Source organism: Asterias amurensis, chromosome 9, assembly GCF_032118995.1.
Source record: "Asterias amurensis chromosome 9, ASM3211899v1".
Taxonomy (NCBI): Eukaryota; Metazoa; Echinodermata; class Asteroidea; order Forcipulatida; family Asteriidae; genus Asterias; species Asterias amurensis.
Window position 1 is genome coordinate 3,074,212 of NC_092656.1, and position 14,782 is coordinate 3,088,993.

The 14,782-nt window shown below is 38.9% G+C and overlaps 1 protein-coding gene across 1 annotated transcript; it reads left to right on the forward strand.

The window, feature by feature from the left end:
• The first annotated feature begins 1,934 nt into the window (after nucleotides 1-1,934).
• On the forward strand, nucleotides 1,935-10,419 carry LOC139941797 (RNA-binding protein 8A-like). The gene is made up of 6 exons (XM_071938418.1): nucleotides 1,935-2,110; nucleotides 3,464-3,523; nucleotides 4,973-5,050; nucleotides 6,803-6,939; nucleotides 8,187-8,326; nucleotides 9,159-10,419. Exons 1-6 carry the CDS (start codon nucleotides 2,044-2,046, stop codon nucleotides 9,175-9,177), a joined length of 501 nt encoding a protein of 166 aa, XP_071794519.1. The 5' UTR covers nucleotides 1,935-2,043; the 3' UTR covers nucleotides 9,178-10,419.
• Nucleotides 10,420-14,782: the final 4,363 nt, after the last annotated feature.

Below are 14,782 nucleotides of genomic sequence, written 5' to 3' on the forward strand. Positions count from 1 at the left end.
AAACCTTATTATATTATTTCTATCTGCATGGTAAAACACATTTTTATCGTGATGTATCATAATAATTCATAAGTACACAATAATCAGAGAGAACTTCATTTTTTTATGGCGGCAATTACGCATCCATATTCTACCTCTCCGGTTTGACAAACTATAATTCTAGACACTTTGTTGGCACCCTTGTTTTAAGTAACTTCAAGATTATTGCTTTGCTGCTTTGTTCTCCTCAAATAATAATTAGTCTATTATTTTGTTTCTCCAAGGGAAAACCTTTTGCGAAACGGCACAAGGGAATCTCCACTCAATGAGCCGGTTTGAAAACCTACATTGTTTTCACATCCACAATCCATTGTTTTTTTTTGTTTTTTTTAATATTGAGCTTTCAGATTGTTCTTTCGGTCACTGTAAAGCGCCCCTATAGTTATAGCTAATGATATCGATCACTGTTGATTTTCAACATTTTGTGTTCCTAAAAGTGTCTGACAAGATGATATAAAACCTTCATTAATTATATTGTGTACTGATTGAAGCCTACATGAAAAACGTTATGTAAATTTTGGCACAACCTTGCCTCTTTTGACCTTCGATGATTCGCCTATTAGCCTAGGTCACGGACGTAGAATCTTTCGGGCCGTTTGCGGCGTGCCTGGAATTTCTCTTCCCCCCCCCCCCACCCCGCCCCAGCCCCCCATTTTGGTTAACTGTGTGTATACAACCATGGAGGAAGAATCTTGTTCTTCCTCCATGATACAACCTTCTTCTGATAGCGCCCTCTTGAATGTTTTCCCATTGGGGACAGAACATCCAATGGACAGTTTCCCTTGGACACCAGAGATCTAGCTGCCCCCCCCCCCCCTATTATTTGGTGCCCCCCTCCCCCATGGTACACTAAATGTACACACTTCTTCTGATAGCGCCATGATTGAATCATCCTCCCAGCCCATGTTAACGGACACTACAGAATTCCCTGGGACACCAGCGCGTAGTGTATGATACAAGCCTTTTTCTGTGTGCCGTTGTCTCTAAAATAAAGGATTCAAAATCAAGCAATAAACCGAAAGGGAAAAGTTTCTCTTCAGTGGTAGGATGATTTTTTATTGACTTCTTTTTCTTTTCTTTTTTGCAAAAAGGCATTTTTGTGAGGACACAATATTATAGGAGACTAATCATTAATTAGATTGTTGTTATAAGTAACTGTTTTAACTTTGTGAAGTGCACAGCGATGAAATTATTGCAGTGATGTTTTGTGAATGTGTGGATTTTTTAGTAGGGACCGTTGTCGCATAAAATCATTAATGTCCTCTATGCAATACTATCCGGAGGACATTATTGCATAATATGCAATGTCTATGCAATAATGTTTGCCGGACGGTTTTGCATATGCAATCATGTCCGCCCGGACGCTGCTGCATAATGCAATTGTGTCCGCCAGGACACATTTGCATATGCAGTTGTGTCCGCCCCCGTGCAAAACCGTCTTGCAGTAAATTAAACGCCCCTTGGTTGGAACACGTTCGCCATTTTTTACAAGCTATCATGAAAGTGCATGCCATGAATGACACGGGAAATGTTCGGCCGTTTGGTATTCGCTGCAATCATAAAATACGTGAATATTCATGCTCGCTTACGTGCGCACATACATGTACAGTCATGTACATGCCCGCAGGACGGTTTTTGCATAGCCCTGGCGGTTGCATTATTATGCAAAAGTGTCCGGAGCGGACAGTATTGCATACAGCACAATTCATCTGACACCGTCCATAATCCGAAATAAATAAATAAATAAATAAAATAATAATGGACAGTAGTGGGCGCCCTTCCAGTACTCCGTTCGCCAGCCGGATACCCGCGATTTTTTGTCAATCAATTACAACCTCGTTTTTTCGCTCGTGCTCGGTATGAATTAATACAGGTTTCCAAGTAAAATGTCCCAGACCGGGGGTGGAGTAATGCAACAATAATTTCGCGTGTGTTGTGTTCATCTTCAAAAGTCGTCGAGTCTCATAAGCATTTTATTACGTATTTCCAATTTTATTTGAGAATATGGACGTACTAGATTTGCACGAAGCCGAGGAAGACGAGGAGTTTAAAGTTGACGAAGAATCTGATCGTAAGTATTATTGTAAAGTTTGGTTGGAGTGCTTTTGTTTTTATTTTTTGTGAACGTTGGTTGGAATGATGATGAGTTGGTCAACTCGTCCCACATGTCCCATGCATAGTCAAGCCTCACACTTCCGTGGGTCTTATAATTTCGTGGTAGGGACCTACCAGAAAATAATTGTTTTTTTAGTTGTCAAAAATAGATCATCTATCTTTACTTTTTTTATACGATGAATTGGAAGCCAGTAGGCAAGACTCCTTTCCGATCTGGTAAAAAAGAACACTGGTTCTGAGTCTGAAAAAGTGACTGAAGACAGAAGAGTGAAGTGAAAGTGAAATGTTGTGGACTTTCTACTTTATTATAAAATTAGGGTCGCACTAAATACCGACAACTCACGACCCCTCACAACAACTCACAACAACAATTTTTAAATGCACTTTAACAGAACATTTGAACATAAGTCAACCGTAAAATGTATGCACAAGAGTCATATGCACCCAAATCAATTTCAAACTGTTGAAAAAATTGTATTTTTAATTGTAAAAAGGTGTTTTTTGTACCGAATTTAGTAAAAACGAGAAGGCGGGTACGATCCATGATTTGTGTACAAAACATACACGGAACCACGAAGCTCGCACAGGGTACCAGTATGTACAGGGCTGTGCGCAAAAAGTGTACATACCGGTACCCTGTGCGAGCTTCATGGTTCCGTGTATGTTTTGTGTGCACAAATCACGGAATGTACCCGCTCTCCCATGACGCACTCTCGCAAAACGAGGTCGGGTAATTTTCAATTATTGTTGGCAGAGGAGTAACACGTACAGTAGATAGGGAATCCGAAATTACAGTAAGAATTTATTATTTTACACAATTTTTGAGATTGCGGAGTGGATTCTCTGGTCGCGCCAGCGCACATTGATATATCAAAGGACACATAGAGCCTAATTTTGGCGGGATTAAAAAAAAAAAAAAAAGAGATTTCTGATTCCAAAATTCATTGAACCATGGGTCGTTAAACGCGTGAGAAATGTTCGTCTATGAGGTTATGGGAGACGATAGCCGGACGAAACCGAAATAGTTCTAGGAGTACCCTCATCACATGTCAGTTTATTAAAAAACAATAAGTTAATTAGTCACGACTAGTGTTGCAGTGACAACTATTTTAGGCGTGACTAGTCACGTAGTAAATTTCACTACACTAGTCGCTCAGATGCCCAGTCTAGCCAGCAATACATGCTTTAAAAAAATTTGAATATTTTTCGCATCAAGTTATACATATAATTATAACTTCCCTGTGTGTTACCATTAAGCTAGTGACAATGACAACAAATATTTCATTCCTTTATGTCTTTATTTTTGCAGATGGAATCCAGAAACTGAAGCAAAACGCGCGCAAACGCAAAGGAAGGGGCTTCACTGGTGGTGAGTATAAAAGGCCTGGAGTGCGCGCAGGCTATGGAGGTCATGGCAACCATTGCCCCTGGTCTTTGCCTTCGTGCTTCTTCAAAAGTTTCCCTTTGACTTTAAGATTTTCAATCGAAGTGCCCTTTGCAAAATGAAAATGGCCTTGCCCGTTCACAGATGAAAGTCCAGGCCTAGTTGAAGTCAACCTATTAAGTAATAGATGGTACTATTTATTAGCAAAGACTGAAACTTCAAATCGGCAAAGACCCTACTTCCTAGTCTCGGTCTTACTTGACACTGTGTCATTGAGCAAGACCGTTGGGTTGGAGGTAAAACTGTTATACATGTGGTATTTTTTAAAGTTCTCGCTATTAAAGTGAAGGCAATTTCCTGGGTTTTTCTGGCACTTTTTATACATATTATAAAGGCTGTGTAATGGTCTGTAGTTTTAGTAAGAATAACCAAAATCATCCCATTTTGACAATATTACATCCCTTGACGTGTCGGCGTGTCGTGGCCAAGTGGTCTAGTTCAACGAAACCAAAGCTCTGGTTTTACCAGCAGCAGAGGGTGGGGTTGTATCCTGTTAATGACACTTGTTCATGCCCTTAAAAGTTCAAAAGGTAGTGCAATCTGCTCTACATTTGTACCCCAGCCAGGGTCTTAGTGGATATGCGAACATCTTTACGAACTGTGAAGGGGGTAACCCTGTTTCAGCACCAGAAGTAGGTGGTAAGGTGCCCTCGAGGCAGTTGATTTGGGTTGGTAGCCCAAATCAGTCAAGTGTAGCCTTCACCTTGAAGTGGCAGTCCGTCCTTGTGATCTCTCATGATAATGTTTAAAGACACTGGACACTAATTGGTAATTGTCAAAGACCAGTCTTCTAACTTGATGTATCTTAACATATGCATAAAATAACAAACCTACCTATGAAAACTCAATTGGTCGTCAAAGTTGCAAGATAATAGTGGAAGGAAAAAACACCCTTGTCACAAAAAGTTGTGTGCTTTCAGATGCTTGATTTTGGGACCTGTCAATCTAATTCTGAGGTCTAGAAATCAAATTCAAATTTTTAAAAGGAAAATTACTTCTTTCTCGAAAACTACATTACTTTAGAGGGAGCCGTTTCTCACAATTTTTTTACTATCAACAGCTCTCCATTGCTCAGAACCAAATAAGTTTTTATGCTAACAATTATTTTGAGTAATTACCAATGTCTACTACCAGTGTCTACTGCCTTTAAAGGCAAGGGTGTTTTTTTCTTTCATTAATATCTCGCACATTCGACTTGCGATCGAGCTCAAATTTTCACAGGTTTGTTATTTTATGCATATGTTGAGATACACCAACTGTGGAGACTAGTCTTTGACAATTACCAATAGTGTCCAGTCTCTTTAAAAGGGGAAGTGTAACATTGTTGGCTGCTCACTGACCATTTCCCATCTGTTTTCCTTCTCTTCTAATCAGATGGACCTGGCATCAGGACTGCCGATGGCGAATTTGAGGCCATGGATATTGACACAGGAGAGAGTGGCCCACAAAGATGTGAGTAAACAAAAAAACATCTCATCTTAAAACTCTCAAGTAATATAGCACTGAATTTTAAGGTTTTTCATGATTATTAAATGAAACTGACATTTGTATCCCTGTTTTTGTTTTGTTTGTTTTTACTTCAAAATGAAATTTCATTTCAGACGGTGGTCATGTTTTGAGATATCGCCGCAAATTCTGAGCGATTATGTGCATGCAGAAATAATAATTTTAATTGGAATACACAATCTGAGAAGCATATGACAGTAATGCTTCGTAGATTCAAACTTTGGGGCATAAAAACTATTATAACACCCCTTGCAAAGATTCTGCCTGCTCATTGGTTTAGAGCGCGTCACATGACATGTCTTAGTTTTGCTACACGACGGCCGTCGGTTTGCCATGCGCTAGTCCGAAGACTAGCACATGGCGCCGTGCGCTAGTCCGACAGACTAGCACACGGCGTGCAGTACCCAGACATCCGTAGCGTGTACGAGGATCATAAACTAATAGTCTGTAACCATTTCGGATTGCACGACACTACATGCAACACAGTAAGTAAAAGTGTTTGCAATCTGTATTCGCATCGTCCGTGGATTGTAGCATTCAGGTCTGTAACTTAATAATAATAGTACAGTATTTAGAAATGTTTGGGGCGTTATAAATCAAATATTGACTGCTTTTACTCGTGCAATGGTTAAAAACTATGACTCCCTCGGTGATCCCCGGAGCATTCTATTTTCCCTCGGCTTCGCCTCGGGAAAACAGAACGCTACGGGGATCACCGAGGGAGTCATAGTTTTAACCATAGCACTCGAAGCAGTCAATATTTGTATAATATCGTTTTACATAACCACATTACCTTAAAGCCATTGGACCCTTTCGGTTCAGAAAAAAAAAAAAAGTTCACAGATTTACAAATAACTTACAGGGTTTACAGAAGGTAGTGGTGAAAGACTTCTCTTGAAATATTATTCCATGAAATGCTTTACATTTTGAGAAAACAGTAAAACAATATCAATTCTCGATAGCGAGAATTAAGGATTTATTTTAAACACATGTCATGACACGGCGAAACGTGCGGAAACAAAGGTGGATTTCCCGTTATTTTCTCCCGACTCCGATGACTGATTGAGCCTAAATTTTCACAGGTTCGTTATTTGATATAGAAGTTGTGATACACAAAGTGTGGGCCTTGGACAATACTGTTTACTGAAAGGGTCCAATGGCTTTAAAGAGAAATGATTCCCAAAACTCTTTATACCATGGAGAGCTGCTGTAGGTTTCTAACCACAAGTTTGTATTGCCTGCCACTCATTTTAAGAGTGATTACCAAACACATGCCTTCCCTTTAAAGGCAGTGGACACTATTGGTAATTGTCAAAGACTAGCCTCCACAGTTGGTGTATCTCACCTTATGCATAAAATAACAAACCTGTGAAAATTTGAGCTCAATCGGTCATCGAACTTGCGAGATAATAATGAAAGAAAAAACACCCTTGTCACACAAAGTTGTGTGCGTTTACATGGTTGATTTCGAGACCTCAAGTTCTAAACCTGAGGTCTCGAAATCAAATTCGTGGAAAATTACTTCTTTCTCGAAAACTATTGCACTTCAGAGGGAGCCGTTTCTCACAATGTTTTATACCATCAACCTCTCCCCATTACTCTTCATCAAGAAAGGTTTTATGCTAATAACAAATTTTTTGAGTAATTACTAATAGTGTCCACTGCTGTTAAAAGAATTCCTGATTATCATTTTTGCAGCTGTAGAGGGTTGGATTCTTTTTGTGACTGGCGTTCATGAAGACGGATCCGAGGAAGATGTGAGGGACAAATTTGAAGAGTACGGGGTGATCAAGAATATCCACGTCAATCTGGACAGACGAACAGGCTTCCTAAAGGTAGTTATTGGCGTTTCATTGCGTGAAGGTCACCAGATGAATTTATCCGCCAGAGAAATTTTGTTTATCCTATCCCTGCTAAATACAAGGAAATGTTGCCAAGTGGTGCAACATGTTGTTATTTGTTGCATTTAGCAGGTTTCTACATGGCAATGATGTATCCCCAGCAAACTTCGATGCATATTGGTACATATTTAGCAGGATTGAATGCCAAGGCTGGTGTAAACCAGTTTATATATGTACTTCACAATGCAACAAAATTGCATTCGGCTGGATTTAGCAGGGTTTCCATTTACACTGTATTGTATTTTGAACAGTTAGCAGGGTTTTCATTTTTAGTTTGTTGTATTTTGATGCATTTAGCAAACTTGTCATTGGTACATTGTTGTATTTTATTGCATCTAACAGCGTTTTGATTTGTTACTGTGTTGTAGTTCGCTGCATTTAGCAAAGTTTTTTATTTCAATTGTGTTGTATTTTGCTGCATTTAGCAAAGCTTTCATTTCAACTGTGTTGCACTTGCTGCATTTAGCAGGGTTTTGATTTGTTACTGTGTTGTAGTTCGCTGCATTTAGCAAAGTTTTTTATTTCAATTGTGTTGTATTTTGCTGCATTTAGCAAAGCTTTCATTTTACCTGTGTTGCACTTGCTGCATTTAAATAGCAGGGTTTTAATTACAGCTGTGTTCTATTCTGCTGCATTTAGCAGGTTTTTAATTTAACTGTGTTGCATTTTGATGCATTTAGCAAAGTTTTCATTACAACTGTGGTGTATTTTGCTGCTTTTAGCAAAGTTTTCATTACAACTGTGGTGTATTTTGCTGCTTTTAGCAAAGTTTTCATTACAACTGTGGTGTATTTTGCTGCTTTTAGCAAAGTTTTCATTACAACTGTGGTGTATTTTGCTGCTTTTAGCAAAGTTTTCATTAGTACTGTGTTGTATTTAGCTGCATTCAGCAAGGTTTTTATTTCAATTGTACTGTACTTTTTTAATCTAACTTTTTTAATTTCAACAGGTTTTTTGTTTCATTTTTGTGTTATTTGTTTGTATTTACTGGTTTTAGTTCCAACTGTGTTGCATTTTGTTGCATTTAGCAGGGTTTTGATTTCAAATTAAAGAAATAATTAATTTAGAATGTCAAAGATAATTCTAGTAGTTAGAGAACCGCTGTTGATAATCATTGATTTTTCCATCAACTTTGAATCTGATCCTAATTCCACTTCGTTTCATCCTCATTTCACACTCAGGGTTACTCATTAGTTGAGTTTGAGACGTTCAAGGAGGCCCAGAAGGCCATGGATGCGTTGAACGGCAGTGATTTACTTGGACAAAAGATCGCAGTAGACTGGGCCTTCGTTAAAGGACCCCACAAAGATTCCAAGAAACGGTATGAAGATTTCACATGTAGTTTTTTGTAGTCAGGATCCAGATTTATTTGACTGACTTTACTTACGTAGGCTTTTTTCAATTATTATATTTTGTGATTTGTCAGAATTAAGATTATTTGGTAATTGGTGGGTTCAAATCCCACATTTTGGTCACAGAACTCGGTAAAGTAATTTTGCTGTATTTTTTTTAGCTTAATGATTTTAATTTGTAATAAATTATACTGTACAGCGTTTTGAGATTTTTTTTATGTAAGACGCTATATTAAAAATAAATTATTATTATTATTATATTACTATTATTATTAAAGTACTGAGTATACTGTGCTTAAAACACATATTGGTGTAAGGGTAAAAACCAAATTAAATTCTCTATCCCCAATGCAAAAATCTATGAAATTTTTGCAGCACCCACTGCTGATTCAAACTGCCGCTAGCTCAGTGGTTGAGTGGTGAGACATCTGATCTAGGATCGATTTCACAAAGAGTTAGGACTCGTCTTATCTCGAGTTAGGACGAGTAACCCGTCCTAACTTAGGATTAATCTTAAGGTATGCATGCTACAGTGCAGTGTTTGGACTCGTGCTAAGTCCTAAGATTAGTCTTAAGTTAGGAAGAGTTTTGTGAAATCGACGGCTAGCAATGCAAAGGTCACGGGTTCGAATCACACCTGAGTAGTTCGCCTGTGGATTTGTTTTGGTTTACAGTGCATCAAACACATCGGGAAGGGGTAAAAACCAAAATGTTCTTTATCCCTGATGCAAAAAATATTATCTATGAAACAATGCTCCTTGTTGAAGTGTTTTTTCTCTCTTTTCATTTTTCTCTTTTTAGGAGTGGTCGTAGAAGATGAAGATCCTAGCTGCCTTTCTCCTCACTGTCTTGCGTAGTTCTCTCCTTCCTCTGCCAATCAAGTTGTTTCGTCATTTTTGTACTTTTCCCATTAAAAAGACGGCAATCCCTTCATTTAAAAGTAGAAGGAACATGAGATTGTTTTGTATTTGTTTGAATAGATGATCTTCCCACCAAGGGAATTCGGCAAACGCCCACAAGGGGATATAAACACCAAGCTGGCAACAGACAATCTCGCTTATACAAACTTTGGTTTAACGTCTTTGATTATGAGTTGCACAAATCAAGAAATCGTGATTCAGTAACTAGATGACAATACTTATTCTAGTCGTTGTGAAATTGTTAGCTTGGTAGGATTCGAGCCTGCAACCTTGTGATTGCAGGTCCTGCAGTCTAACCACTGGACTATGGTGACATTTAGTTTTAAACCCTTCGGGTAGAATTCTGCTATTATAACTTCTCATGGAGGTGATTATAGTAATGGACGCAAGGTCTAGAGTACTGTCAGTTTTCAAAAGGATGTCAAAGGTCAGTTTCCACTAGCCTCTGATCAGTTTTTACCTGAAAATCTTTGTACAATAGTAACATAAAGACAAAGTTTGGCAAATATTACCATATCTTGAATTAATTTCCTTTAGCCAATGTAATTTAATGTTGGGTAACACACATCGGGAGATAACATTTTCAAAGACAATGGTATGGCAGGAGATTCTGGTGTCCCCCCCCCCACTCCGGAGATTTTACCCACCATACAGCGAATTATGTAAACATTTTGTCTGAGTGATGTGGTCCTCTTTAACTTAAACCCTTTTAGCCCATGTTAATTATCTGTATAAAGGGGACACATGCACACACACCCTATGGGACAAAAACCCTTTGACACCTGGATTCAGAATGAATCAGATTGTTATATTCCTTTATTAAGAAAGCATCTCTCATCAAGCACTGTCAAACACCTTAAAAACACCACATGGATATGTGTGTGTAAAGGTTTACACGGTGTGTAAAGTCCCTTCATTGTGTATAGCTCTTTCGTCCACAGTCCACACTTCACATGTAACACTTTTAAAAACAAGGAAATCGGCTGTTTCTTTCTTGCAAACGATATTTTAAAAATGAAGTTTCTTTTAAATGTTTGCTCTCGGAAGGTAATGGAAACAAAGTTTATGGATTAAGCCTTTTTGTAAATCTTACTGGAAGTTCTTTTTAAATAATAATAAAACAAAAGTTTAAATAGAATGTACATGTAACTGGGTTGTATCTTCATTTAGTAGTTGTAAAATATGTGCATGTCTTGGGCCTCGTTTGTTGGACATTTTCGTTCCCATACCTACCCACATTTTCCCCTTTTTTATCCCCCACCCCACCCCCAAATCTGTCTCTCATCAAATTGCGCAACAACAACGTGATTGCTTTATATAGGACTCATGTACTGTGCCGAATGTTGTAACGTTCCCACGATAAAAAAAAGGGACCGGAAATTATCTTTGTTGGAATTTTAAAAGTATTTTAATGATGCATCAAAGATTGTTCTGATAGGCAGGTGAATAGGGTTAATAACTTTCTTCAAACTCCCCCCCCCCCCCCTCCTTATTTTTGTTGAAACGGGAAATGAACACGTGATACCATACATATATTGATATGAGAAAGATATGACAAGATACTAAGCTATAGACATTCAAGATAACAAAACATGGTTTGCCTTCCCAGGGTTTTGAAACCTTTTGTAGACCAAGTTTGTGGTCTTGACACGAATCCCTATTCACTGTGAACGAAGACGTATGAAATATAAGATTTTTGCATTTATACCATAGGTCCATTAATTGGTTGTTAAGTTGTTATGCAACAGCTAATTGTATTTTCTCAAATATAAACTACTTTAAAAAGTTTCAGCTTCAATAGTATTTAAGGTGGGGGGTTTTTCAGAGCAAAAGGTTAGAAGTCAACAACCCTATGGTCACAATAATTATTTGGTGACCGACTCTCCCCCCTCTTTTTTATTTTAGTGATTGCACACTTTTGAGAATCGAAAATGCTAGAGGCCGCCCTCTCGCGTTTTTCATGTTTATAACGTAAATATTGTCCTGGGGCTTGCGCTATGCCATTCACTTAATACTTTTTCAATTTCAGCATAACAGTAGACCAATGAGGTTGGAGAACTTCAACTGGCTACTAACTGGGCATGCGTGGTCACGTCTTTTTTCCCTCTTTTTTCAATTCAGTTTTTGATGAGGTTTTGGCGGGAGAAGTACGAAGCTTATCTGACCGTCACTGAATGGCTTCACTTTTTGTCGGCAGTTGGCGCTGGCCTACATGTACACCGGCCACATGCACAACCATTGCCGTTGGTGACAGCAGAGCGGATTTTGATATTCGGATTGGGGGGGGGGGGGGGGGGGGCACCAGGCCAGTTTTTGAAAGGGCAAGGTCGCCAAGACATTTTCTCCTTAGTAAAGGGCCCCACATGGAGGCAATCGCCTTCGTTGCCTCCGTGAAGTATCAGGCCTCTGGGGACCCTAATCTTTGGGTTCAGCATTGCCTATACGAACCATGAGAAATTTATTACTTTAAGTTAATAATTGGAGGGGCTAAGTTAGATATTATGGCAACACGTCCCATTGATTCAAAGATATGGTGATGTGAGTGCCTTAACACCCCACTGGCGTGAGAGGGGAGGGGTTCTGATGACGAAATTTACGTCTCAGCAAAATGGTTTTGGGGTGCAAAGCTAACCAATGCACCAGTGATGAGATAACGTCATTAACAATAAGCCATGATAGAAAAAAAGAAAAAAAAAGGAATATTTAAATGCGGGTAAGCAATAGAAGTTTAGTATAGGCCCATAGTCTTTGCCTTATTGACTGAAATATTGTGCAAGCACGGGAACATCTTTGGGGACGATCCTCAGGCCACGCCCCCTCTTGTCCTAAAAGGTGGGTGGTATTTAACCCCCGCACCCCACCTCGGGGCTTTGCCCGTGTCTTTGAAGTCAATTGATCGAAGCAACTGATTTAAGTCCTCGTGTTTCTGTGCAAGGAGCTGGAGACTGGAGACATGACGCTGAAAAATATCTTTACTCCCACTTCATCGAACTCCTACGATTTGTTGATATCTAAAGTTGGGTTGAAGATTTTAATTTTGTCAACACTTTTTTACGTCACAGTGCTGTTTTCGCAGAGAATGTTTCACACGAACTGGTGCGAATTATTCGTTTATTCGTTTGGTGACGTCAACATTCGTGTAGTGGCTCCCATTCGCATGAACGAACCGGGCCTTGTGCTTTTTTTTTGTAGGGACAGTTAATATCTGAATGCACTGGATTTACTCAAAATAATTGTTGGCATGAAAACGTGCTTGGTAACGGGCAATGGAGAGCTGTTGATAGTACAACGCGTTGTGAGAAACGGGTCCCTCTGAAGTCTTAGTTTTTAAGAAAGGGGTAGTTTCTCACTCAAGCATCTGAACACACATCAATTTGTACAACAGAGGTGTTTTTTTCTTTCATTATTCTCTTGCAAATTCAACGACCAAAATTGAGCCCAAATTTCCACAGGTTTGTTACTTGATGCATATTATTGTTGGGACACACCAAGTGAAAAAATACTGGTCTTTGGCAATTCAATAGTGTCCAGCCGTCGATTTCACACAGAGTTAGGTCTCGTCTTATCTCGAGTTAGGACGAGTAACTCGTCCTAACTTAGGATTAATCTTAAGGTCTGCATGCTACAGTGCAGGGTTGGGACTCGTCCCAAGTCATAAGATTAATCCTAAGTTAGGAAGAGTTTTGTGAAATCGACGGATGTGCCTTTAAGAGTGATTACCAAGCGTACAAACCTTTCCTTTAAAGATACATCCTTGAGGAGGGTCCCACATGTGGGCGGGATCCACCCAGTGACCTTAAAGCAGCCGTCACGTCTGGACCGAATTCCAAAGACAGTATCAAATCATTCTCAGAAAATTAATTTCATCCCCCGCACCCCATCCCAAGATTAAATTTGTTTGTTTCCCAAGGAAACAAAATTGATTTTTTGAAATGCAAAATGCAACTAGGTAACTAGGTTAAAAAACACCCACATTATCAAAATTCCCTGCCTACCCTGCTGTGAGCAAATAGCTGCACAGAGTTCAATATGGGCACCCATTTCAATCGTCTAACTTCCAAGACACAACTTTCCCCGGGTGAAATAAAAAATCATACAAATAAAAATTATTTGGTATTGATCATGATTGTAATTTTATACCAACATTGGTATCCAAATTTCCAATCCGTACTTGCCGTATAATGTTTTTTTTTATATGGATGACCGTTAGATTTTCCAAGCGTTTATTATTTCATTTTTAATACGAGTGTGACCGAAATGGGTCAAATTGACGCAGAATACGTGACAATCCAATTATTTGACCAGTTTCTGGGTCAGACTGACCCCGAGGGTCATGTAATCTGGGTCAAATCTGGAGAGCAGAAACGGCTCTCTCGGACGTAACCTACAGTTTTTAAATATTAAAAGACGCCAGGCCTGAAACCTTTTATTAGGCATCCGAAAGCACACAAGTTTGTGTAACTATGGTGTTTTTTCTTCATTATTCTCTTTCAACTTTAATTGATTTAAAGGAACACGTTGCCTTGGATCGGACGAGTTGGTCTATGAAAAGCGTTTGAAACCGTTTGTTATGAAATGCATATGGTTAGAAAGATGTTTTAAAAGTAGAATATAATGATCCGCACAAGTATCACTCAAAATTGCACGGTTTTCATTTTACGTCGAGAACTATCACGGTCGGCCATTTATGGGAGTCAAATTTTTGACTCCCATAAATGGCCGACCTTGTTTGTCGACGAGGTAAAATTAAAACCACGCAATTTCGAGGCATATTTGTGTCGATCATTGTATTCTACTTTTACAACATCTTTCTAACCATACCGATTTTATAACAAACAGCTACAGAACGCTTTTCTTCAAAGACCAACTCGACCGATCCAAGGCAACGTGTTCCTTTAAAATTTTCACAGATTTGCTTTTTTCTACATAATTATGTTGGGATACACCCAGTGAGCATACTGGTCTTTGACGATTACCAAGGGAGTAGTCTACGTATTACATAATTTAAGTTGCCATTCCTTTGAAAACGATCTGAGCGTCTGCTAGAATCGAACCGCCTTGTACTAACACCTTGTAAGGAAAAAACAACGCGAAACCGTTCCTACTCACTAATGAAATATTAATTTAAAGGTGCGGTACACGATTGACAGTATTATATAAAAATGAAAACAAATATTATGAAAGCATTATTTAGAAATTGAATTCTGGTAAAACCAGGAACCCTGAAAACAAATCCGCGTGAGATACTGTCTTACACTGCAAGGAAATGGTTATTTTTTATGGTAATTAAATATTGGCGTACAGTGTCTATTCACCTCTATTTTAAAGGGGAAAATAAATCTCGCCAAAGGATTTAAATACAAGAAGAACCCAGGGCGAAAGCACACATTGTACTAGCCCCGCGTTATGTAGAAAAAGAAACGGACACACAATGGGCCGATAGATAGATAGTTCCCACATGACGTAAATCGGCCATCTTTACGGGCAATTTGGAACACATAGCCA

Excerpts from the sequence above, each read along its gene's own strand:
- LOC139941797 (XM_071938418.1), top strand. The coding sequence starts at position 2,044 with ATGGACGTACTAGATTTGCACGAAGCCGAGGAAGACGAGGAGTTTAAA. Across the intron at positions 2,111-3,463 it reads AGTTGACGAAGAATCTGATC|ATGGAATCCAGAAACTGAAG; the intron begins GTAAGTATTATT and ends TTATTTTTGCAG. Across the intron at positions 3,524-4,972 it reads AGGAAGGGGCTTCACTGGTG|ATGGACCTGGCATCAGGACT; the intron begins GTGAGTATAAAA and ends TCTTCTAATCAG.